The 27,736-nt window shown below is 38.6% G+C and overlaps 1 protein-coding gene, 1 long non-coding RNA gene and 1 pseudogene across 11 annotated transcripts in view; 2 read left to right on the plus strand and 1 right to left on the minus strand.

Annotated features, from left to right (window-relative positions):
* The window catches only part of LOC100721056 (rab-like protein 3), a 131,733-nt gene that overhangs the window by 46,764 nt on the left and 57,233 nt on the right, over positions 1-27,736 (minus strand). For 4 of the 10 annotated variants that reach the window (XM_063225043.1, XM_063225044.1, XM_063225046.1 and 1 more), the window contains 3 exons: positions 13,686-13,751; positions 5,357-5,428; positions 2,071-2,159 (listed from right to left, as the gene is read on the minus strand). In XM_063225043.1, coding sequence (XP_063081113.1) covers positions 2,071-2,159; positions 5,357-5,428; positions 13,686-13,751 — 227 coding nt within the window. Of the gene's footprint in view, positions 1-2,070; positions 2,160-5,356; positions 5,429-12,944; positions 13,129-13,685; positions 13,752-16,773; positions 16,945-27,736 lie in introns of those variants that run through there. The other 6 variants (XM_063225041.1, XM_063225040.1, XM_063225048.1 and 3 more) reach the window with 3 other exon arrangements.
* LOC100721327 (obg-like ATPase 1) lies at positions 9,039-10,422 on the plus strand (annotated as a pseudogene).
* On the plus strand, positions 13,150-20,042 carry LOC106027571 (uncharacterized). The gene is made up of 3 exons (XR_001201161.3): positions 13,150-13,303; positions 16,494-16,719; positions 17,931-20,042. It is a non-coding gene; the product is annotated as an uncharacterized LOC106027571 (long non-coding RNA).

A 27,736-nucleotide genomic window follows, 5' to 3' on the forward strand; every position in this document is an offset into this window, starting at 1 on the left:
ATCATTTGGGATTTAGCTACAGTCCAAATTCCACATTCTCTGTCCCTTCTCTCACCTTATTGGAATCTAAGAGGTCAGCTGACTAATTAAATACAACTTACCCCTGAGCTAGATAGAATCTCTGAGAGTTTTATGGCTTCCCACACTCTGTAATTAAGTGAGTAGTGATTTAGAATTTCAGGTTGGCCTACTTCTGTAGATGGGGCTTGGACTCATTCTCCTATAGGTATTTTGAACATTTTCACAAAATTCGTGTGGATACTATCTGAGGGTTCTAAACAGATAGATGAGTCATGCTTAGTGTCCCTTTTTTTTAGCTGAGTTTATAAAACTCCTAGGCAGTATTACATTGCTCTGGACAAAGATTTAATTCTGATTCAGGAACTTTGCCAGCACCTTAATGAAATGCCAACAGCTCCTTTTCAGCCTCTTGGAACAGAGGTCAGCTCCTGCTGGCTGAAGATATTGCTGAGTAATGGTGACAGGCATTTGAATCCAGAGACCAGGTGGCCTAGAAGTGGCTGGGCCACAAAATCAAAATCATAGTCACAAAAGCCTGGTTGTCATAAATTAGGATAGATAGGAATTGTCTATGTATGTGCTTTCAGTGGTGGTGAGGTTTGGCTGATTAAGTAACAGTGGAAGTAACTCCTGATTTTTCATATGTATGGGAAACCACCTCTTTCCCCGTTCCTCCAAGCACATATCTATCAAGAGAAAAACAACATTGACACTGACAGTGTAACACAGCCCCTGCTATAATTCCTGCTCAGCTCTCTGGCTACCACCTTGAGAGATCCTGAATGAAGCAGAAACTCTGCTCTGGTGGCAGTGATGATTTTAATAATGTTCATTATTAATTGAACATTATTGCCAGGCAATCTGCAAAGCCTTTTACATTATTTTCTTTAATCCTCACAGCTATGAAATGTGTGGTATAATAGTCTCTATTTTACAAAAGAATAACTAGAACTTCTGAGAGGTTAATGATTTGTCCAAGGTCACATGACTGAGAAGAAGCCCACATTTAAACTCAGGAAATCTGACTTCAGGGTGGGCATAATTGACTAGTAAGAGAAAAAGTCTATCATTTGTGTAGTCCTTTGTTGTGTTTTTGTATTTCCTGTCACTTTTGTTTCTTAGGAGGATACTGCAGAGATAAACCTATCCCCTCTTTCTAAGCAGTGTAAGACCAGCTGTCCTCTTAATGCAAATCTCTAATGTCAGCAGCATTTCTGTTCACAGATGCCTTCATGGTCTGAAATTCCTGCAATTAGATACTACTTTTTTACATCACAAAACTTACTGATTCCTGGATCTACAATGCCTGCTGCATCCAACCTGTTCCTGAAAAGTTAATCGAAGGAACAAGTTCACTGACATGGCTTGTGAGATTGGAGCAAGCATGAACACGATGTACTGTTCTAACAAATGTGCTGGTTTCTAGCTAAGGCAAATTCCAAAGGGTAAAAACCTTATTAATTCAAACCACAAAGGGCCATAGTGCATGACCTTTCAACTATCCAAGATTGGATTATCCAACATTTTCATGTAAAGAACATAATGTTCCTACTCAGCTGAGAAAGCCATTTTTATGACTTTTCTATAATTATGATGAATCACTACATACTTTAAAAAAGCCTCAAAAACAAGTAAATCAGAATCCAGAGGTTAACTAGACAATCCTTAAAGGAAGACCAGTGTGTTAGAAATGTTTGCTTCTGAATACTGATTAGAATTTTTTTTTTAATCGGTACCAGGGATTGAACTCACTACCACACACTTGCAAGGCAGGAGCTTATGCCTCTGAGCTAAATCCCCAGCCCCTGATTAGAATTTGTAAGTGGAATTGGGGTTGTGAGTTTCCTAGGCTCTGTGTTCGTTCACTTTCTCCTGTCCGTCACTTGCCTCCAGCTAGCAGAAGGCCTGGGCTCTCACGTAGCCCAGAATGGCCTATGAGAAGAAGGATCTTGGGCAGCTCTGGGATGCTGCAGTCCAAGCACAGGAGGAAACATGAGGTCCTGGTCACAGTTCTCTTAGTCTACAAATCAAAAGTATTCATCCTCATACCTTCTCTTATTGGTGCCCCGGGGACAAGTGAAAGCTGATCCTGAAAGCTGCTCAGCATACAGGTTGTAGGGGCATACCTGAGGATTATTCTAAAACAAAAGAGGAAGCAAAAAACATCATGTCAAAAAAACACCCCACATGCCCACCAACTAACTCAGTCAGGAATCTTGCCCCAAATGGGCATGCTCTGTGCCATTGCATGTAACCACCCCCAACTCACACATAGCATTTCATGTGGCTTTCCCCCAGATGTGAAAGTAACATATTTATCAGAGAAAATTTACACAATATACATCACTCATTATTTCATCACTCATTAGTTCATTCACAACCAGAAATCATTCAATGTTAATATGTTAGGATATTTTCTTCCATTTTTATCCTCTAAAATGGATATCTTACATGAGTTAGATCTAAGATATCTCCCAAAAGTCTCGTATTCTGAGGAAGAGTTTAGTCAGAGAACGCGGGTCACAGGGGTGTGACCTGGAAAGGTGTATGCTTTTCTTCAGCTCCTCCCTTATCTTGCCTGGTCTGCCATGGGGTAAGCAGCTTATTGTACCATGCCCTTCCACCATGCTGCTCCTTGGAGTCAGCCAACCATGGGCTGAATCTTCTGAAAACTCTGAGGTAATGTAAATCTCTTCTTTAAATTGCAGGTTCTGGGTATTTTGTCATGGTGATAATAAAGTGACTAATATAGATATTAACATTAGAGAAGTAGGGTTCTTATTGTGGCTTGTACCTAACTGTTGTTCAGAAGCCTTTGGAATTGGTTTGCAGAAGAAGGTTAGAAAGATTTGGAGATGCCCACTAGTGAACATTTTAAGCAGAGTTTGATGGGTGATTATGGTCATAACTTCAGAAGCCACAAATGTTGATAAGAATATGGACAGTAAAGGCCAGGCTTAGGAGGCTTCAGGTTGGAAGGAGGACTCCATTGGAAATTTAACCAAAGTCATGTGTATTATACTCTGGAAAAAGTTTGTCCACCTTTTGCCCATATCCTGACACTTTGTGAGAGACTGAGATTAAGGGTGATAGAAAAATTGGTGAAGGAAATTTTTTTTTGTCTTTTTCCTTTTTTATTGGTACCGGGGATCAAACTCATGACTGCCTGCTTTCAAGGCAGGTGCTTATGCTGCTGAGCTAAATCCCCAGCCCCTGGTGAAGGAAATTTTAAGGCAGTCAAATGATCAAGATGTGCCATGAGTACTACAAGCAGGTGCTTTTAGCCAGATCTGCAATGAGAACCAGAAGAAAACAGCAAGGTAAATGATTTGAAAAATTTGTAGTCTGGCCAGAAAAAAAGTACTTATTTGGTCTGGGGAGAGCCAGAACAATATAACTGTTAAAAAGTTAGTATTCAGAGGAAGCCAAGTGTTTTGCATCAGGCAATAGGAAACATGACTTGGAAGTCGCTCTGAAATCAGCAAGAACTCACTCACTATAGGCTCAAAGTTGAAACAATGTAAAGCTTTCATTTTAGAAGAGACCTGGGCCCTCTGCTCAAGGGAATTGGTTATCTGAGATTTATTTTACCATAATCAGCCACCCAGGCTCTCAGAGACCACTGCAGGCATTATTTAAGAGGGTCTAGCTCAAGCTGGCAGTGGAGCTTGGTGTCATGCACATGAGACAAGTTTTTCAGAGATGCAAAGTGCAACAGTTATGGCATCATGAAGGATTCCACCCAGATTCTGGGCAAGGAGTCCCGGAGAGGGCAGCACATGAAGCTTTGGGGAGGAAGCCAAAAATTCAGTGGAGACTCCAGGAAATTAGAGATGCTAGGAACATAGAATGTCTAGTGAGGAAAGCTGAAGGCAATGAGCAGAGCCAGCCCAAGAAAAAAGAACCATGGGCTAGAATGAGCAAGGCCACACAGTGGGCTGTTCAGGCCCTTCGGAGCACACATCCCACGACAGCCTACCCCAGGCGCTGAGCGTGACACTTCGGGATTTAATGTTTGCGCTGTTGCATTTCAGCCTTGCTTTTGTCTATTTCTTTTTTATTTCCCCACTTTGCTCTCCTTTTAGAATGAGGATGTGCCATTATATGTTGCAAGTACTTTATTTTATTTCATAAAATAAAATAAAACTTTTCTCACAGCTAAGAATTTGCCTTCAGTCTTAGAGGAGACTTTGAACTTGGACTTGTCAGCAATGCTGGGCCTGTTAAGATTTTGGTGACTCTAATAGATGAAGTAAATGCATTTTTTAATACTTTAATTAATTTAAGTTTATTGATATACTTTAGATACACATACTAATTACATTCATCATAGGGAATTTGTACCTGTATGTGATGTAGCTTTATTCTTTTATTTTTTCCCCATTCCCCCACCCTCCCTTGAACCCCTCTTCCCCTCCCTGTTTACAAAAGCTTAGTTTCCATTTTTTCCTTCTTTTCCCTTCCTTTTCCCCTACACCATTCCTAGTTCCCCGTCCCATTTGAACATTTTTTTTCCTACTTCATAATCTCTATTATCCATTTTGGTCCTTATTTACACTTCCAGTTTCTCACACCAGAGGAACAGTGCAGTAGACTAATTGTACTTTACACAATTAGTTGGATATGTTTTCTGAGGGCCAGCAGCACAATGCTATGATTTAGCTCTAAATGTCCCGAAAGTCTCGTGTTTGGAGATAGGACCTAATCAGGGTGACTGAGGCACTGGGCATGACCTGGCAGGCTGCTGTCTCTGGCTCCTCCCTTTTCCCTCTGCTTCCTGGCTGCCATGGAGAAGAGCAGCACCCCTTTGCCATGCCTCTCTGCCATGCTGGTTTTGCCTTGAAGTCAAGTGATAAGAAAGTGAATACTACAGGATCCTGTGGTATATGTAATCCTGTAACGATCAGTACTTTCTTTTTTTAAAGAAAATACCATCATAAGGATTTTTTTCATGACATATCTTAAAAACTTGAAATTTTTTAAATCAAAATTTCACTATAGTAACACTAGTGCAAACATCTTTGTATACATATTTTTAAAGTAGTGTATTTTCTTATCATTGTCATATATTGTTTAAGGGGAAGTCTCTGAGCCTCAAACTTTGAGAATCTTCTTGACAGTCCTACAGTTTTACTAATTTGGGTTGAATGATAGGTAACTACCAATCCAAATTTAACTTTCATTGATTTTTATCCCAATTGTCCTAATCATTTGTGAAACTCCTAGACAGTTCACTCACAAACACAGAAGAGCCCTATTTAATGAGGCATTTTAAGCCTGCAGGGTAATCATCTGGGCTGACAGTTCAATGCTATGCATTTGATTCCACTCATACCTGTCCTTCTGGGAGGGCACCTGGACAGCGTGGGTCCTCCGAAGCACACTCATTTCCAAATCCAGAAATATACTGCATATGACAAAGACACAAATGTCACCATTAATGGGATTTAAAGAGAATTTTACAACATGTAAGATACAAAGTTAAGAATTTCCATCTGGTCATCTGTTAGTGTATGATCTTCTATAATAATATCTTTGCTGTGTTTTGGCATGTAAACCATTTAGGAAAGACAATATGCTTTGTGTGAATTTTAAAGATGTCTAGTCAATCAGAAGAAACATGCTGGACACTGTATAGCTTTTGTACTCTTCGGTGCATTTGGCTGATATATAGGCTTGTTTTTAATGATCTCATTCATCCCAACAACAAATTATTTAAATCTAGCTCCCTTGGGAGTCCTTGAGAGAGCAGGTGGCTCAGGTATCATCTCAACTCTAGATTGGTAAGATCTTGCTGGGCCTAGACTGTACCTTCCCTGAGTTTAAAGATCTATTTTCTCTCCCTGTATTAAAGGAAAACTGGGAAGTTGTGTAAGGTCTAATTGACAGCAAAATGCTTGCTAAAGGGGGGCTCTCTTTAAGGCTTCACTGTGGGCAGAAGCCTGCATTATCTGACTCATTCATGGATCAAGTGTGTATAGGTTTGTATCTGTATGAATACATGAAAATGAGATCGAAAGATACGAGCAGCTTTCAGGAGGATGTGCCAGCCCAGAAACTTTTCTACAATGGCAAGGGAGCCCACTGTGATTGCCATCTGTTAACTTTATACCCAGAGGGAAAAAGTTAAGAAATTTCTCAACAAGGTAAATTAGAGAATTCTGCAATTTACATTTTTTTTTTAACTATGAAAGATTGCTCTATGGTAGCAGTTAGTACAAATCAGTAAGTATGATCTCCAAAGAAAAGCTCAGTCATTCATCAGATTATTGGTTCATAGAGAGGTGAGTGAACCAAAGTGATTGCTGAAGTTAATTTTGGATGAATGAAGTTAATTGAAGAGTGCATTGATGATTGAAGTTAATTTCGCTTCTTGAAGACATGAGTCTATAGTCTGGAGGCATATGGTGCATGCTGTTGTATCACCTGTAAGAACCATAATGGTTCTGTATAGGAGGGCACCAACTACCCCACCCTTGAGATGCACTAGAATTCCACTTTCCTCCTGAAACAGCTTTTGTTTCTCTGCAATTTTATTTTCAAAATGGCTGTGACACATTGTGCTTATGACCCACTGGGCACTCTGACAAAGAGCCAGCAAATTCAGCAGCATCTTGCTTCAGTTACTGCTCACCAATTGCAACCTGAAATTTACTCTTTCAATGCTTATCAGACGTGTGAATTTTGTCACAGGGCTGTCACTGTCTAGCTTTTCTTCTCTTTCATTTGTTTCATGAAGTTTGAGGCTATGGCAGTCTTGCTCACCTCTATGGACCATAGAAGGTACTTAGTTACTTGCTGATCAACCTAGATTCTCATTAATAGCTAGTTTCTACTACAGTGTATATACATATGCTGTAATAAGAGGGGCTTAGAACTCTTTGCCAGACCTTCAGTGCTGATTTGGTCCACAATAGGTAAGGAGAATGCTGTCTTGCTGGGTGAGTGAAATGCTACCATCTAAGTACATTTATTTAAGAATTATAAGAAGAAGGGATGTGGGTGGAGGGTAGGACCTCAAGAGTTTTTGGCAGTGTGAGGAAAGATGAGCCAGATGTAGCATGCTTGGATGTGTGAACAATAATCAGGCCACAGAATCTGTATTTGGGAGAACTATCAAATTCAGATACAATTTTTTAGAGGGTGCTGGGATTGAATCCGGGGCCTCATGCATGATAAACATGTGCTCCACCACTGAGCTATATGTTCAGCCCCTATAATTATTTGCATATTTTAAAATTTATCATCACATAAAAATCCATTGACGTGTATTATAATCAGATTTGCTCACAGCAGCAGCATGCAACTTAGAATGATATCTCTGGGGAAAGAGTAGAGCCCATGTAATATTTTGATGCTTCATACAATATAATTTTGCTCTCTCAAAATAAACCTCCTGTTCACCTTCAACAGGATTGAATTTGAGCTTCTGAGCATTGGTTATGACCTCAAATTATCTTCAATTCTCTGAAATAGAATATTAGATCAGCTTGTGGCTCAAGTCACTGAATAACACAGTGTCTTCATTCTGCCTGCCTCATTGTTTCGCTCTGCATGGAGGAAGGAAGAGGTGCCCTGCATGGCTGAGCTTTCTGGCAGGCAGGGTGATTTTACTCATTCAATTTCCCTTTGCAACTGCTGGACTCAGAGCAGAGGTTATAAGTGTATTCAGAACAGGAAAAAAGAGTCAGTGTATGCGATTCTGAAGCATCGACACAGGCTGTTTTTAAAAATAGAAAACAGAAAGGACAGCTGGTGTTGAGAGAGGTGTAAGTTCTGAATCCATTTCTCCATTTCAGCCGCAGTGCACTGGTTAAAGAGCAGAGGGGAACTGCTGAGTCATTATTGACTCAGTTGGTTTTCCTAATTCTGACAACAAAATTACAGATGAGTTTATCGAACTTAAAAATGCCTTCACGTCCCTGGCTGTGGAAAGCACGTGAATTGAGGAAGCTGTACTGTGCAGCTGCTTTCTTAAGGCTTTGGGCTCAAAGACGGCATCTAAACCCTTTTATCAGCTGTAAAAATTCAAGCATTCAACTTCAGCTTGTTCAGTGATTATGTAAAAATATATTTTCTACAAAAATGAAATAAACATCTGACATTAAGCAAGAGAATTTGTGTACTCTCTCCAGTTCAGACCAGAATAATTTGATCCAACATAAAAATGATTTTATTTCTAAGAGCATTATATGCATATTTCCTGAATGAAAAGAATTACTGAGCTCTATGTGACTTTGCTACCACCAGTTCTTTGGCAGCTCACTAGTACACAGCCTTTTAATTCTCCCGTGGTCCCCAGGATATGATTTATTGGTCAGTACAGAGATGCTTTCTCTGAAGAAGGAGCTTAGACAGCACCTGATGGGTCTATCAGATGGTGTCCCTCACTTTCTCTTACTGGGCATGATGAAATAAAGAAATGGGGATAGAGATAGAACTACTGAATATACCTTTTTCCTGCTTAGAATCCAGTATCTTTTATTAACCTTGACAAGAACACAGAACATAAATTGTTAGGGAAACTTGAAGTTTGTTACTATAGGCTGGTGATGGCAAACCTTTTAGAGGTTTCAGTGATAACAACCAACCCACTGTGGCATGTAAGCCATAGGTTTGTCCCCCTGGCTAGAGGTTGACTAAAGGCCCTGGAAGATATTTATGTCTCAATTTGTGAAACCTAGGGCTTTTACTTTGTATAGCAGAAGAAACTTTTGCAAGTGTGATTAAAGACCTTGGAATCCTTAATCACATGGGTAGAGGGAGCTATGAATGCAAATGAGGAAAAGATGTGATGAGAAAAACAGAGATGTGGGTGACAGGGAAGGGCAACAAGCCAAAGGATCCAAAGAATATAGAAATCCTCTAGAAGCTAAAGAAGTAGGGAAATGGACTTTGCCGGAGTCTGCAGAAAGAACCATCCATGTTGACACACTGATTTTAGCCCAATGAAACTAATTCAGACTTCTGACCTCTTTTTAAAAAACAAAACCAATCCAGTTTCCTTCTGTACCACGATGCTCCCCAAAAAGGGTGGTGATGGAATTAAACCACCCCAAATCATTGGAAGATTTGGAACGTCACTCAAAATTGGTGTTGTTGGATTGCAAATGTTGGGAAATTTGCCTTCTTTAATGTATTAACAAATAGTCAGGCCTCAGCAGAAAACTTTCCATGTTGCACGACTGATCCTAATGAGGGCAAAGTCCCTGTGCCAGATCAAAGATTTGACTTTCTTTGCTAGGATCACAAACCAGCAAGCAAAATTCCTGGCTTTCTAAATGTTGTAGATATTGCTGGCCTTGTGAAAGGAGCTCACATTGGACAGGGCTTGGGAAATGGCTTTTTTCTCAGATTAGTGCCTGTGATGGGATCTTTCATCTAACACGTGCTTTTGAAGATGATGATATCACCCATGTTGAAGGAAGTGTAGATCCCATTTGAGATATAGAAATGATTCATGAAGAGCTTCAGCTTAAAGATGAGGAAATGATTGGGCCCATTATAGATAAACTAGAAAAAGTGGCCGTGAGAGGAGGAGATAAAAATTAAACCTTGAATATGACATAATGTGTAAAGTCAAATCCTAGATTATAGATCAAAAGAAACCTGTTCACTTCTATCAAGATTGGAATGACAAAGAGATCGAAGTATTGCATCAATATTTATTTTTTACTTCAAAACCAAAGGTCTAGTTGGTTAATCTTTCTGATTACGTTACTACATTAGAAAGAAAACAAGTCGTTGATAAAAATTAAAGAGTGGGTGGACAGGTATGACACAGGTGCCTTGGTCATTCCTTTTAGTGGGGCCTTGGAACTCAAATTGCAAGCATTGAGTGTTGAGGATAGACAGAAGTATCTAGAAGCAAATATGACACAAAGTGCTTTGCCAAAGACCATTAAGGCCAGGTCTGCAGCACTCCAAGTAGAATACTTTTTCACTGCAAGCCCAGATGGGGCATGTGCATGGACCACCAGGAAAGGGATGAAGGCTCCTCAAGCTGCAGGAAAGAGTCACACAGATTTTGAAAAGGGGTTTATTATGGCTGAAGTAATGAAATACAAAGATTTTAAAGAGGAAGGTTCTGAAAATGCAGTCAAGGCAGCTGGAAAATATAGACAACAAGGCAAATGATATTGTTGAAGATGGAGATATTATCTTCTTCAAATTTAATACACCTCAGCAACCAAAAAGAAATAATAAAAAAATTTTTAGTTATTGCTCAGATAAACATACAACTTCCAAAAGGCATATGGTTTTTTAAGTTAAAATTTCTGAAAACTGAAGGGACAAATAAAGTTGGACAATGGAAATCTTCTACAAAGAAATTATTTTTTATTTGTTTTTAAATTATAAATACTATGTACTTACAGTGAAATGTAAGTTACTAAATATGAGCAAGCTTATTTTTCATGTGATTAAGACCCCACTTAAAATTGTAGAGGCTTTTCAAGAATCATATCACTCCCAGAATGCTGCATTTATCTCCATCATGTATGCCAAGCCTGACCCCTCTGACAGTGAGGACAGTGTGACTAGCTCCTTTTTGAATTACAGATCGTGCATGTTTTGTAGTACTCCAGATGCCTACATTCAATAAAACATTTGACAAAACAAAAAAACGGCAGCAACAGGAATCAAACTGTGTAGGCCAGTGAGTCCTGTCTCTAACTAACCGTTAGAATAACTTCAGGATCTAGTGGTGGGGCCCAGGTTCACATGTAAAACTAGCTTTCTGTTTTAGAAATGAGGAAACAAAGGCTTGCAAATGTGAAGCAACTTGCTCAAGAACATAGCATAGTCCATTTCAAATTTATTATTTTGCCTTTTTGAGCTTTTTTCCCTCAATCGTGTTTTTACGTAAATATGACATCATTTAAAGTTCAGTGTTGACATACCAATTAACGTGAAGAAATAGATTACAAATATTCTAAAAAGTTATGTAATGTTTATTTATTAGAATGAGTATGATGCAATCTGGCTTTCTAGGCTTAGACTCCTGACTTCTGGGGTTAACCTTTCCTAGAGATTAGACAGCAAGCTGGTAATGTTTTTGAAATAGAGAACAAAGGCCAGCATGCAATTCACATTGGTGTGCTGGTGCTCTGCATACTAAGTTGCTTACAACTAAAGCAGGACAGGATTTTAGATATAATTTATTTATAAATGGTAAAGATGTTTTCAACCCCTGCTGGAAACTTCCTCATAGGATTTTTATCAGAAAACAGTTTGTAGTCAAGCATAGCATTTGTAATACCAGTTCTCTGAGAGACTGAGGCAGAAAGATAGTAACTTCAAACTCAGCCCAGGCAACTCAGTGACTTACCAAGATCCTGTTTAAAAAAAAAAAAAAAGAGGAGCTGGGCATTTAACTCAGTGCAAAGGCCCTGGATTCAACCCCCAGTACCATACCAAAAGACAAAACAAAAATTGTTTCTATGTATTTTCTTCCCCCAAGACTTCAACTACCACTACGAACACGATGACCTCATATATGTTCCCCAACCCCTTACAAATCCCCTGAGATTAAGATCCACATGGTCATTACTTGCTGGGTGTCTCTACTTGACTGTCCCTCCTGAAACTCCAATTTAGTGAAAACACTGGAATGGCAGAACATATAGGGCTGTCTACATACACTGTGTCTTTCTACATGCTATCCCTGGTCCTGTCCTTCGTTTTGCTAATACCCATTCTTCTTTCAGGACTCAGCTTCAGAACAGCCTTGTGTTCAGGAAGTTTCTCTTTATCTATCCCAAACTCAGTTCCAGTCTTCTATGTTAATCTGTGCCACCACATACTAACTAGCACATATTTGCTGAATGAAAGAATGAAAGTTAACTCTCAGTTGGCATTAAGAAACAACCACATTTACTCAAGTGCTGAGTGTTTTTTCTATGCCAATTAGAGAGATGCTTGAAGCATTAGTTGAAGGGTATTAGGCCAATGCTCAAATTTTGCATTGGGAAAGGTAGGGCATTATTCTGCATTCTGCAGGTCAGAGAACGGGGTTTCTGGTCCACTTAGCTTAAGCCAAAGCTTGGGCAGCTCTATTCAGTTCTATTTGCACTTGTTGAATAGCAGGCATGGTTATAGGCACTGGGGACACACATTCCTTCGTCTAGTAGGAACCACTCAGGGTCCCTTTTTGGGCTATGTTTTGGATTAAGATAAAGCAAGTTCTAATACAGCTCAATTACCTGTCCACTAAGATCTTGGGCAGGTCATTTAGTTCCTCTGAGCTTTGCTTTTCTTACTGGTTGGACAAAAACAAGAGCATCTATATTTTAGATTTATTCTGAGGATTAGAATTGGGGTTAACTCATAGTTTAAAAACCTAGCACCTAACCCATTAGTATTTTTCAATTACACATTAAATAAAGAGATGAAAATATTTCCCAGAGGAGATGCTAGGTCTTGTACCACCAAGCTGGATTCTGAACCTCAATGCAACTGAATAGATTACACAAACCTAGTTGGCTGGTTGGAAGCAGTTCAGGAAGCTGAAGCTGCAGGAAAGCATCAGAAAACAGGGAGTGACAAGCAGACAGAGTAAGAAAAGTGCATGTCTCTGGTAGAGAAGAGTCCTTAGAATATCTACAGTTCTCCTCTAAGCCAATATCTGAAATGAACAAAGTCAAGAAATGGTCAATACTTCTTTCTCATCTCTCCCTTATCACCCCAGCCTTGCCCACAGACATTGTGTTAGAGCCTTTGAACCCAGGGGTTTGAACTGCATACCCTTTCATCCCCTACCCCCCCAACTCAGATACACAGCACACTTGCCAGATAGTTTCTTTCTCTTGTTTTCTTTTCCAAGCTCCTGTGTACATGTAGTGGGGATGTGAACCAAGCAGAGCCCTGCAGATCCACGTTTACCAATGAGATATACCCCTAGTTCTACAGAGATGGTTTCTTACCTTTAGCTCAGGCATTTTCCTCCTCCTCCAAGTGTAATGTCTTTTGGAAACCCAGGCCCAGAGACAGAGACAGAGTATAAAGCTGAAATGAGTATTCTTCTGCAAAGTCTGGACCTTCTTGTTCCCACTAGCTTATGTGTCTCCCTTGGACAGCAGATGACTCAAGGTTACCGTAAGAATTGCCTAACTGACATCCTAGGGACAAAGACCAGCAAATTTGTAGTTTACACAGCTTTTTTTTTTTTTTAACTAAACATGATTGTTTACGAAAATTTGCAAATGCCTGTTTGTTTCTTCACTTGAGATAAATGTTAACCAATCGTTTGTTCTACTTGGAAGGAGGAGGCTATTACAAAAAGGTAAGAGTTTTAAATCTATCTAGAAAAAGAAATTTTGGGAATTAGTGCCCATGGGATATAGCAGAGGCTTTTCCACTCTGTCCTGTCACAGGCTGGAAAGGAACAGGGTTGACTGCTTACTCCTCATGGAGAATTGTGAGAAAAAAAGTACATTCTGATACAAATGTTCCAGAAAGCTGCTGGGAGATAAGGACAGGGACCAGACAGCTCTGAAGGTGACTGCCATGGAGCTAAGACTGTTGGGAGAATTGTTCAACATCTAAAGCATTTCACGTAAAGCAAACTGAGATGTTTACTGTTGTTTCTCTTAATTTCTTAAAATATATTTACCATTCTAACTCCTCTAAAAAATAGACCAAGAAGTTATTATCTTTCCACTTACTCCAGGACTCCTTTGTCCTCCATCCTGGTGATTCCCTCTGGTCACTGCGATGTAGCAACTTTGTGGCTAATAATATTCAGGAAGGAATCAACATGTAATGAGTACTTGCTTGCAACAGATTTTTTCAGACATTAGCCCATTTAATTCTACAAAAACAACTTTGTAAAATAGGCTTAAGTATTACTAACTCAAATTCTACAACTAGAGGAAGAATTAATGAGTAAAATAGGCTAGATACCTTTTTAAAACAAGATGAAATTCCAACATTTAATTATTAACAAAAGGAAGTTTTAAATTAAACGGAGACTAGGAGGTTTCTAAAACTAAAGGATTTGGGCTGGGGATGTGTGTGGCTCAGTGATAGAGCTCTTGCCCTGTGTGCACAATGCATTTGTTTCAATTCCCAGCACCACAAAAAAAAAAAGGGTGGGGAGCAGGTAGGGATTGATCTGTATAGATGCTAACCAAAATGGAACAGATTCCCTAAGCCACCAGCAGTGAGGCCAGACAGCAGTTGGAAAAATGTCTTTGGGGACACAGTATCTGGGGCGTGTTAGAATAAAATTTTGGGGAGAAGAAAAAATAATTGATACTGAAACACTGATTATGAATAAGAGGGGCAAGACAATGTGAAGTGACAAAGTTAAAAGGTAAGATTTTAGTCCATAAAAAGAACCTTTTGCAAATTCTCAGTTGGTTCTAAAACCAGAGTACAACGTGGCCTTGATGGTTAATCTGCAGCATACTGAAATGTGTGACAGTTTTGTTGTTGTTGATGATGTTAATTAACCTTGAAGATGTGTCAAAATGACCTCTATTTTTCCTTCCAATTCCTGGTTTATAACTTAATTTAACCCATTTCAGACTACAATTCACTCTTTTGGACAAAGTCTTACTCTGTGTTGCTCAGACCTGAAAAATATTTTACATTGAATTAACCTTTCATCAGATATTAGGACTTTCTTCCAGGTGGGTGTTATGATTTGAGTGTGGATGTAACCTCATGCAGTCATGGCTCAGTGCTGAGATTATGGGTGTGAGTGCTACACCCACGTGTGTGGTCTACATACAATGTAAGGTACAGAAAGTCTTCTCTTTGTGTTCCTCCTCTTTTGCTCTTGTTGCTTGTGCTGTTTTCTGCTGCCATGAACTGTTGCCCTCTGCCGCATGCCACCCTGCCTTGGAGTCAGCTGATTATAGATTGAAACCTCCACAAACTGTGAGCTAAATAAACTTTTCCTTCCTTCATTTTGCGTGTTGGGTATCTTGTCCCAGCAACAAGAGAAAAGTAACCAAGACAGAGGGATAACTCTATTTCTACTCTTTTTCTATTCCTGTAATCCCATGAGTATGGGCCACGCACATGCTTCATACACAGGGGATATGAGAAAACACAGAACTTAAGTACAAGTAGTTCTGTTTCTATATTTAATGCCTTTCCATTGTAATTAATCACACATTCACTCACTGGTAATTCTTGAGGCCCATTAGAACAGTACATGGGAAGAGCCCAGAGTGTCATGGATGGGGCTGGGAGGAGGGGTCCTGGCCATGACTAACAGGGTCAGGAAGGGCTTCCCAGAGGTGGTGAGGTTTGAGCCATATCACATAGAATGCTAGTTGGCTAGAAGGATCATTTAGCAAGGGAATGGTGTGTACAAAGGAAAGTGGAAATGTAGTGCCATCCAGTGAATTGCCCAGGGCAATGTGACTGAAATGAGCGGAGTGGAGAGAATCAGGCAGGAAGAGTTCTACGAGGGGGATTGTTTTGATAGACATTAGAAGCAGGAAAATAAGAGTGACCAGTCAGGTGACCTTTTGCACAGAGTGGCTGGCATTTAAAAAGGCACCTAGTAGGACTACGTTGTATACAGGGGAACCCAAAAGCATGCTACACTAGTCACAGTATTAAATGGTGAGCAGCAGGATGTGAGGGCTATCCGGCTGCAACATCTGTCGCCCATTGATTGCCAGGGCTGATGTGGCTGAGCTGACTGACCAGCCAGGTGTCCCCTTACTCCCTCACTGCCCCATGTGCACCCTCCTGTGGTGAACTGATAACTGGTGGTCAATTTGTAACAACAATTGAACTCAATCGGTGCGGAGCTGAGGCCCACCTGAGAATCGTTGCCAACACAAAACGGAGAACTGGAGAGAAAAAATTATGTGTTGTTTGGTGTTGGTTCTCCTGTTGCTGTGGGTTTCCTGTAGCAGTTTGTTGAGCTTTTTTCCTGATACAAACGTGGCTGTTCTCATTATCAGAGGAGCTCAGGACCTTGTTATCACTGAGAATGGCTACAGTTCACTTTAGGGGAGCTCTGGTCCTTACTTTGAGCATCACTTCCTGGCTCTGGAGGAGAAAATCATGTGCTATTCAGTCTCCTGGAGAAGCTAGTCAAGCTGGCTCGCGTTGTCACTGAGAATGGCTGTGATACTTTTTAGGGGAGTGTTGGCCTTTATTTTGAGCATCGCTTCCTGGCTGTAGTGCAGAATCCACAACTTACTGCCACAGATCTCTCATCCCATTGGCACAGGCTTTCTAGCTTCCACTGCTGACTTTTGGGCCTTCCCAGGGCAGATTCATGAAAGAAACTTGTGTGAGTCATTGTCATGGGCTTTAGGTCTTCACCTAGCTGGACTCATGCAGGACATTGCCATGGGCCCTCAGCTGGATTCTTTGGGCCTTAGTGTGTCAACAGATCTCCTGTACTCTTCCTTTTGTATTTGACTATTTGAGTAACTATTATAAAATAATACTATAAATTATGTGTCCTGTATTGTCTTATTTATCTTGCAAATCCTGACTAGAAAACCTCCCGAAGCTGCGTGCTTGAGGAAGAGGATGATCACCCGGGATAGAGAAGGATCTTAAAGGAGTAGCTGCGCTTCCCTTGCTAGAACCTCCAAACAAGTTATCAAAACTGAGCAACAAAACAAAGTTGCCAAAATTCAGGCAGAGGAAGATGGCTTTGGTGAACTCGCATGCGGAACAAAAGGGCAAGAAGCTGAAAAGCAGCAAGAATTCCAGTACAAGGTAGGTTTACTCTCTGAGAAAACTCTAGAAAAAAAAGTTCAAACTCATAGATACCAGAGAGTGGGGGACAAGACCGAAGGCAAATCCAGTAAGTGCTGACATCCTCCAGCTCGTTGAGTGCCCATGGTGGGTGCCTGCAGTCCCTGCTAGTTTGGAGGCTGCATGAAGCAAGAGGATTGCTTGAGCCCAGCAGATCCAGGACAGCAACATATTGAGATCTTTTTTCTTTTTTTGTAATAAAACAACAAAAAAAAAGACTAAAAACAACGGTACAGAGTACAAATCAACATAATAGGAGTTTAACAATGGTTACTATTTTGCATGTTATATTTAAAATAGTTGCTCAGAATATAAGATATAGATAAGAAAAAGTGATCAAACAATAAAAGCACAAACTTCTTTTGATAACAGAGATTAGTATGACCATATATATGTTTTTTTTTTTTTTTTCTTCTCCTTTTCCTTTTGAACAGTTTCTACCCCTTTCAAAAAAGCTATTGTACATTTTGGAGCTTATTTATTGTTTCAGTTTATAATAAGGAGATAATACAGTTTATCCATGTGAGTCTGATGTATTTCACTTATAAGTATGGTCTCAAGTTACCTCTAAAAGCCTTGAGTTTATCCTTCTCTATAGCTGAGTATTGCATTGTATAAAAATACATCTTTTTTACCCGTCCCACAGCTGATGGGCATTTGGGTTGTTTCCAAGATTTAGCTATTACAGATTGTGCTGCTATATACATGGGTGCACAGATATTGCTATGGCATGATGTTCTCAATTCTTCTGGGAAAATACCCAGAAGGGGAATAGCTAGGTCAAATGGGACTTCCAAACCTAGATTTTGAGGAATTTCCACACTGATTCCCACAGTGGTTGTACCAGTGCACACTCCCACCAACAGTGGAGAAGAGTTCCTTTTCCCTGGCAGCCCCACCAGCATTTGTTATTGTTTGATTTCTTGATGACAGCCATTCTTTCTGGAGTGAGGTAGAATCTCAGTGTTGTTTTATTTATTTTTGTCTTTTTGAGACATCATCTCCCTATGCAATTCAGACTGCCTTGCACTTTGTAGCCCAGGTTGGTCTCAAACTTGCAGTGATCTCCTTGCCTCAGCCTCCTGAGTGCTGTCAGTATTGTTTTAATTTGCATTTCTCAAATGATCTGTGATGCTGTACATTTTTTCATGTATTTGCCATTTGTATCACAGTGAGATCTACTCAGAAACAAACAACTGCCTTGAATCTCAGACCAGCTTCCTCTGACTGCACTTCCAGAATGCTACAAGCAAGTTTTACAGTCTAGAAATGAGACTGGAGGATACTTTCCTAGGATGGTGGTTAACATTTAATTATTATTAAATATAAAATGTAACTAAATTGCAAATGTTTTAATGAAGTGAATGTTTCTCCCCTTAATTCATAATATCTATGAATGAACAATTGTTCTTCTCCAGTACAGAGGACTTGTCTTAGTCACTTTTCTCACTGAAAATATTCAACATTCATAAGTTAAAGGAGGAAAGATTTATTTTGGTCAGTTTGTAGAGGTTTCAGTCCATAGCTAGTTAGCTCCAAGGCAGGATAGATGGCAGAAGACAGTTTATGGAGGAAGAAGTCAGTAAACAGCTGGTAGCAAGGTGGTGACCCTGCCTTTCCCTTTTATCCCATTCAGGCTATAAGCCTTTGGTTGGTATCCCACATACCCAGGATGCGGATTCTGTCTTCAGTGAGTCCATTCACCCACACCAAGAATTATGGTACTTACAATTGATGGACTAATCTAGTACCACACATCACTAATCCCCAGTATCAAACACTCTAGACTCAGCCATCTCCCAAAACCCCTGCTATGACTTCATGTGGCTTTTTGGGGGGCACATCTAGATACAAGTTATAATAGAAACTAACTTAGGGCCTTTCTCCCCAAGATACAGCCAGTTTTTATTTTGAGACAAGTTCTCCCTAAATTGCCCAGATTGGGGTCAAATTCAAGATTCTCCTAACTCAGCCTACCACAGAGCTGGGATTACAGACATGTATCACCGTTCCTGACGGTAAATCTTACTTCTAAAATGAATAGGGTTAACTATCATTTCATCTTATTGTTTGGTTTTCAGATATATTAAGAAAATTTGTTCACATAAATAAGTAGATATGAATTTAAGGGATTTTATTCTGGCCTTAGTTCCTTATGAATTAAACATAAAAATGAATGATTTATTATTAAGCATTATTTTTAACTGTTTATCAGTTAACAGCTAGCTTCTGCCTAAATAGGGGTAAAAGCAAAAACTACAAACTTTACTGGAAAAGGGCTCATTACCAGCTAGAAAAATGATAGTTTCCTTCAATGGTATACTTTCTCCTAGAGGTGCTCTAACTCAGTTACTCAGAAAGGTCTGGGAAAATAAAAATGTTAATTTTATGCACCTTTTCCCCACATAATTACTGGTAATTTTTTTGATACTTTGGAGTAGACAGAAGTCTCTACAATGAAAGCCTTGGCATTTCTTTCTAAAGCTCTTTGCTTTGTTTTCAGGGATTTGTTTTAATAATTATGGGGAATGGGACAAAGCCTTTAAAACAAATATTTACAATTGTCCTTTTTGTGGGCATGTTGAAGATATTTACACACTGAAGTAAGACTATGTTGTGGTACTATTATACTACAAATGAATTGTTCTTTGTGAAAGATCTGGGAAGTACAAACTAGCATTATGCTACATTCATAAGCAGTTCAGTTTTGAGAAACAAACATAAACATGGAAAATGATGATCTGGAAAATTAGTCCCTTAAAACTATCCATGCTTGTATATCTGTTGGAAGAGATACTTATGCCATTCCCAATTTGAAGGGCACTGACTCACACCAAGAAATTGGAGACTACTATATCCAGAAAGTTGGGGATTATTACAAGGTAATGAGAAGCAGTGGGCAGACCTAGAGAACAATCAGACAAAAGACTCTAGAACAGAGGTCTGCAAAGGAAAGACGGTACTGAGCAAGGTGTTGTATCTTGGAATCTAGGGTTTCTGTTCTTCACCATTATTTATGACCATATGACTTGGTAAAGCTTAGTGGTTAACTGGCTGAGAAAGAAAACATGGGACAAGAGAATATGACGTTATCAGATGGAAGGCACTTATTAAAAATGGATATACTTGGATTAGAAACACATCCTCCCAGGAAATATTATGCATGTCCCCCCCCCCAAAAAAAAGAAAGGAAGGGGAGAGAGAGATGGGAGAAGAGGGAGGGAGGAAAGGGAAAGCAGAGGTAAAAAGGAAGTAAGATATGTCATGTATATGGACCAACTTCCCACAAGGAATGTAAATATTATGTACTATACGCATGTACTAATAAATAAAAATTAAAAAGAAACATTCTCTCAGGATGAAGGAAGTGGCAGCAACAGAAAGTGACAGCAGTACACCACAAAAACTTTTTGGTTTTTTAGTATGTGATGTGATTTGATGTTCACTTTAGCATATATAGACTTGAGAAAGGAGAAATGGGTCAGCCCCAAGTTGACAAGGTAGAGATAGCCAAAGATGAATGCTCATGAGCTCTGCTATAATGATGTTCATGAAGTACAGAGTTTACTATGGAAGTATTCTCTACTTTTGGATGAATTTACTAGTTTTTCTGAAAGGCTAGTTCAAACAACTACATTGGAATCAGATGCTAAAATCTGTTGAAAGTACAAAATCCTGGCCTTATCACATATATACAGAATTGGAAGGGAAACGACAGAGAAGAAATCCATGAATCTACATTTTAAACACCCACTTCAGGTGACTTTTATGTACTTTTGAGTTTGAAAGCCATCAATTCTTAAATTATTGTTACTGGAAGTCTGATCCTTTTCCTATCCTATGTGGCAGTCCTGGTAAACTCCATCTCCACATATTTTGCACAGACAAACATGCTGTGGAATATGTGTGGCCCAGGGATAGATCTCCTGGAAACGTTCCTCTCTCACTACAGTGATTTAGATCTCTTGCAACTATAGAGAAATGAATTTTTAGCGAGGTGTGGTGACTCACACCTGTAATCCCAGCACTTGGGAAACTGAGGCAGGAGGATCGCTGTGAGTTCAAGACCAGCCTGGGCTACAAAGTGAGTTCAAGGCCAGCCTGAACTGCATAGTGAGACTCTGTCTCAAAAAGACAAAAAACAAAACAAAAAAAGGGCAACAAAAAGAAAGAAAAAAAGAAATGAATTTTAAATGTTTGTCTCCTCTTTTCCTCCAATTAGTATCTTGCTTTGAATTTTCACAGATATTAAATCAATGCAGATATCTCGCTAGACCTTCAACCCTCTTAAAATAGGATATTACCTGTGCTTTAAAAATTCAATTAAACCGGACCACACCACAGTTGCCTGCTGGGAAGAGGGAGCTGGGCCAAGCTTCGGGAAACTGCTCTGACCTTGCCTGCGACCTTCTTTTGGCCTGGAGAGCACCAGCACTACTGCCACCACCTGGAGGAGGGAGCAGCCCTGCTGAGGAGGTTTGAGGCCTACCTAGGCCATAGGGGGACCCTCTATCAGCCTGGGGAGCTTTGCCATCCAAGAAGCTGGATAGTTACACAACATCCAATCCCCAGGAGAGTATGAGATCCTTGCTTTAGGGAGTTGGGGGCCCGCTGGGCTTGCAGCCACACTAGGTTGGGTTTAGCAGGATTTGGGATTGCCTGGACCACACCAGGTGGCCTTCTTTCCCTCAGGGAAGCTTTGCTGCCAGAGGGGGGAGCAGTGTAGCTTGAGGAGCCTTTAGGTCTACCTGAAAGGAGCATGGCAACCTTCTTTTAATCCAGGGGCTTCACTGCCCAAGGAGGGAGCTACATTACAAAAGGAGTCCCAAGAGTCTAGGACATAAGAGACAATTTGCAACACACCCAGGGGAAGCTTTGGAACACCACTTGAAGCACAGAAATATAGGAAAATGACAAAATAAAAGACCAAAATGCAATCTCAAACATCCAGCCCATCCCAAGAAAGCCTAGGAGCCATGTACATAGAAGAAAATACATGCCATATACCTGAAATACCTGAAATAATAGTAAGTGAAATAAAGAAGCCACTCAGGAAAGCCTTAAAGGAATTCAAACTAGAAATAATCTCTAGAAATGAGAAAAGAAATGAAGGAGATGCTGAACATATCTAAAGAAGAAACAGTTAAAAAATTGCAGGAACTAAAAAAAAGATAGAATCCCTGGATGAACAATATAAGAAACAAACAATATATAAAGCAGATGCAAAGAGATATACAGGAAATCAAAAATTCCATTGAAAGTTGTAAAACCCACCTCAATGAATGTGAAGATAGAATTTCAGACCTTGAAGACAAGATTGCGGCCAGTGAACAGGAAAGGAAAAATCTTTTAAAAATAACAAGAAATCAGAAAATAACAATTCAACACCTGCAAGATGATGCAAAGAAAAACAACATAAGGTTGATAGAGATAAATGAAAAAGAAGGGGACAACATAAAGGATGTCAAGAGGATATTTAGAGAAGTAATAGCTGAAAATTTCCCAAACAAGAGAATGGAAACTGACATCAAGATCAATGAAACATATTTCTATATGGCTCCAAATAGCCATAACCAAAATAAAACTACATCCAGACATATAATAATCACCATCCCAGAAATCAAACAAAAAGAATAGAATAGTAAAAGCTGTCAGAGAGAAAAGACAGGTCACCTATAAAGGAAAACCTATCAGAATCACAGCAAACTTCTCAGCACAAACAATAAAGTCAAGAAGAGCATGGAGTGAAGTATTTCAGATCCTAAAGCAAAATGATTTCCAACCTACACTGATGTACCCTGAAAAACTGTCCTTCAGAATTGATGGAGAAATAAGATACTTCCATGACAAAGAACAGCTGAAGAACTTCATGATCACCAAGCCAACCCTGCAAATACTGAAAGACAGTTTAGATACACTTAGAAAAAAAACCACTAAATAAAGCAGAAAATTAAACAGAACAGAAAGATAAAGATGCAACAGCAGAAAGTTAACATGTCAACAATAACCCAATATATAACAGTTATAACCATTAATGTAAATGGTCTCAACGCACCAATTAAAAGAAACAGACTGGCAGAATGGATCAAGAAACAAAATCCAACCATATGCTGTCTACAAGAAACCCATCTAACCCAAAAAATACTCACAGACTGAAAGTCAAAGGATGGAAAACAATACTTCATGCAATAGGACCCCCCCCCCAAAAAAAAAGCAGGGGTAGCAAATCTGCTTGCAGACAATGTGAACTTCAAATCAATAATGATCAGAAGAGGTAAAGAAGGTCATTACATACTGGGGAAAACTTCAAGAGGAAGAGATAACTATCTTAAATATATATGCACCAAATTCCAGAGCACCCAATTATATAAAACAAGTATTAACAGAAATGAAAAACCAAATTAGCAGTAATACAAATATAACAGGAGATCTTAACATACCATTGACACCAATGGACAGATCAACCAGACAAAAAATCAGCAAAGAAATAAAAGAACTGAATCACACCTGTGAACAAATGGATTTGATAGACATACACAGAGTATTCCACCCAACAACAACAGAATACACATTCTTCTCAGCGGTACATGGATCATTCTCTAAAATAGACCATATATTACCTCACAGAGCATATTTAAACAAATGCAAAAGAGTTGAAATTATCCCTTGCATGTTATCGGATCATAGCATTATGAGATTAGAAATTAATAATAAAAGATACTGCAAAAATCCCACAAATACATGCAAACTGAAAAACATACTCTTGAGTAATCAGTGGGTCACAGAGGAAATTAAAGAAGAAATTAAACAATACCTACAAACAAATGAAAACACAAATACAACTTATCAGAATCTGTGAGATGCAATGAAAGCTGTCCTCAGAGGAAACTTTATTGCACTGAGTACCCACATCAGGAAAACAGAATGAATACAAATAAATAACCTGATGTTACACTTCAAACATGTAGAAAAAGAAGAGAAAGTCAAACCCATAGCCAATTCTTTTGAAGAGAAGAAATTATAAAAATCAGAGCAGAAATCAGAGCAATAGAGACTAAGAAAACAATCCAAAGTATCAATGAATCACAGAGTTGGTTCTTTGAAAAGAATAAATAAAATCGATAGGCCCCTAGCCAACCTTATTTTAAAAAAGGAAGAAAAAGCTCAACTTCATGCAATAAGGAATGAAAAAGGCAAAATCACTACAGACCCTGAAGAAATACAGAAGATCATCAACACCTATTTTGAAAACCTCTACTCTCAAAGGTTTGATAACACAGAAGAAATAGACAGATTCCTAGAAGCATATGAAGTACCCAAGCTAGGTCAAGAAGATGTAAAACTGCTGAATAACCCAATTTCTATTAATGAAATTGAAAACGTAATTAAGTCCTTACCTACAAAGAAGAGCCCAGTCCCAGATGGATTCACTGCAGAATTCTATAAGAAATACAAAGAAGACCTAATGCCAACACTCCTCAAACACTTCAGTGAAATTGAAAGGGAAGCAATCCTTCCTAAATCGTTCCTAGAAACAAATATTACTCTAGTACCAAAACCTGAGGAGGACCCAACTGAAAAAGAGAACTATAGACCAATCTCCCTAATGAACACAGATGTAAAAATCCTCAATAAAATATTGGCAAATAGGATGCAGCAAATCATCAAGAAGATTATACACCATGACCAAGTGGGATTCATCCCAGGCATGCAGGGATGGTTCAACATACGTAAATCAATAAATGTAATCCACCTTACCAATAGAGAGAAAAGTAAGAATCACATGATCATTTCTATAGATGTAGAAAAAGCTTTTGATAAGGTTCATATGATAAGAACTTTACAGAAAATTGGAATAGATGGTCTTTACCTCAATATAATAAAGGCCGTATATGACAAACCAACAGCTAGTATCATACTAAATGGCCAAATATTGAAGGCCTTCACTTTAAAATCAACGATGTCCCGTATCACCACTCCTATTTAATAAAGTACTGGAAATACTAGCAAGAGCAATTAGGCAAGAGAGAGAAATAAAAGGCATAAAGATAGGAAAAGAAGAAGTTAAATTATCATTATTTGCAGATAACATGATACTCTACGTAGAACACTCCTAAAACTGCATTGACTCAGACATAATAAATAAATTCAGTAATGTAGCTGGATACAAAATCAATAGCATTCCTATACTGTAACAACAAAATCACAGAGAGAGAAATGAGAGAAACCACACCCTTCACACTAACAACCCAAAAAATGAAATATTTAGGAATTATTCTCATGAAAGAAGTGAAAGACCTATACAGGAAAATTATAATACACTGAAAAAAGAAATTGAAGATGATCTCAGAAAATGGAAAGACATCCCATGCTCATGGATAGGAAGAATAAATATTGTGAAAATGGTCATTCTCCCAAAACTGTTATACAGATTTAATGCAATCCCGATAAAAATATCATTAACATACCTCACAGATCTTGAGAAATCACTCCTAAAATTCATCTGGAGCGAGAAGAGACCTAGAATAGCAAGGATAGTTCTAAGCATCAAAGGCAACGCAGGAGGCATCACAATCCCTGACTTGAAGTTACACTACAAAGCAACTGTAGTAAAATCTGCATGATACTGGAATCAAAACAGAGCCGAAGATCAGTGGCATAGATTAGAAGATACAACCACAACTACCAACACACTCAACCACCTTGTCTTTGATAAAGGGGCCAAACATGTTCACTGGAAAAACGATAGTCTCTTTAATAAATGGTGTTGGAAAAATTGGCTCTCCATATGCTGAAAACTAAAACTAGACCCATGCCTATCACCATGTACTAACTTAAAATCTAAATGGATCAAAGATCTGAATATTGTAACAGAAACACTAAATCTATTGGAAGACAAATTGGGTAAAAATGTTGAAGACATAGGGGTAGGCAGAGAATTCATGAACAGGACTCAAACCACATGGGAAATATTTCCCAGAATTAATAACTGGGATCACCTCTTATTAAAAAACTTCTGCATGTCAAAAGAAATCTCCAGCATAGTGAAAAGAAAACCCACAAACTGAAAAAAAAATCTTAGTGAACTGTCCCTCAGACAAAAGAATTCTGTCTAAAACATATAAAGAATTAAAAAAAAAATGAGACCCCCAAAATTCAAAGACCCAATCCAAAAATGGGCATTTGAGATGAATACACAATTCTCAGGTGAAGAAATACAAACGGCAAATAAATACATGAAAAAATGTTCATCATCATTAGTCATTAGAAAAATGCAAATTAAAACCACACTGAGATTCCATCTCACTCCTGAAAGAATGGCCAGGATCAAGAAAACCAACAACAACAAATGCTGGAGAGGCAGTGGGGTAAAAGGAACTCTCCTGCACTGTTGGTGGGAGTGTAGACTAGTGCAACCATTGTGGAGGTCAGTCTGGAGATTTCTCAGAAAACTGGGACTGGAAGCCCCATTTCACCCAGCTATATCACTTCTAGGCATATTCCCAGGAAAACTGAAAGCATCATACCACAGTGATATATGTGCACCTATGTTTATAGCAGCACAATTTGTAATAGCCAGATCTTGGAAACAACCTAAGTGTCCATCAACTGAGGAATGGATAAAAAAGTTGTAGTATTTTTATACAATGGAGTACTACTCAGCTATAAAGAATGATCACATTGAGATATTTATCAATAAATGGGTGCAGCTTGAGACCATACTCATAAGTGAAATAAATCAAACTCACATGTATAAATATCGAATAGTTTCCCTAGTGTAAGAAATGATAAGAATACATAAAAGTATGTGGTAATCATGATTCCCAATCATATTGGTTTGAAGCCATATAACATTTTCACTCATTAATTGGAATGGGTTTAATCTGGGTTGTTCGATTTTATTGTCTGTGATAGTACAAATAGCTATTTTGAAGAAAACAAGACATCATAACTGCTAGTGCTGATTTAATATCATCTTGTTCTGAAGTCCAATCAAGCTGTTGTCTATTTCCACGTTGTATCTTATTATATTTTACTACATGTGATAGTATAAACAAAAATTTTTATAGGCAAAGAGATAATATAGAAACCATTGTTCATTTTCTGTTAGCTGGTTCTAAATACCCTGTAATACTTTCATTCTCTTGAATGGCTTCACAATGTCTTGATATGTTTGATGCTATAGTATACAAAGTTGTCCTCAAATATTTCAAGGAAAGAGACACTATGGTGACTACTATAATGTCAGGTTATCTGGTGGTTAATCCCAATGATGCTTAAATTGTTTGGTTCTGACCTGTGTTGTTCTGTTGCTATGTACTCCTTTATCTCAATCTCCCCCTTTTTTTTAAGTAATTTATTTTTCTAATTTTTTTTAATTAAGGGAAAACTAAATTAAAAAATAGCGGGATATATTATAGTAATTTTTTTGTTTTCCTATTAACCTGATTTGAACCCCTGTAATGCTCTCCCCATCTGGTTCTGACTGATTTCACTATATTCTGTTTTGTTTGATAGTATCAAGTTTGAGGGTATAGGCAACCACTTTGAAGGCAATAAGATTAACTATGATGCCCATTATGGTTTGACTATTATCTTCTTTTGAAGTCCTGTAAGGTCTCCAATGTAGGTTTTATTGATCTTGTTCTGTACTGTTTTGTTCAATTCTACTATACCTGATGATATAGACAACTTTTTTTTAAGAGAGCAAGAGGCATAATGGTAACTATTTATGATCACCTGGTATTCTGTTTTTGCATCATGTACTATATCCATCCTTCTAACTGACTCTGTTTTGCTTTGTCACATTTTTTTTTTTTGCCTTAAAAAAAGTTATAAGAACTCTGGGAGTAATAAAACCCAAAAAGTGTAATTGTTATTGTAAAAAAGAGAGGAAAGGAAGGTGATCTAAAGGATATAACTGCATGTATGTTTAAGTGTATAGGATAGAAAACCATATTACTGAGATTTTGTTGGA

The sequence above is a fragment of the Cavia porcellus genome, unplaced genomic scaffold, assembly GCF_034190915.1.
Source record: "Cavia porcellus strain 051 isolate PalLab524CR breed Dunkin Hartley unplaced genomic scaffold, mCavPor4.1 scaffold_15, whole genome shotgun sequence".
Classification (NCBI taxonomy): Eukaryota; Metazoa; Chordata; class Mammalia; order Rodentia; family Caviidae; genus Cavia; species Cavia porcellus.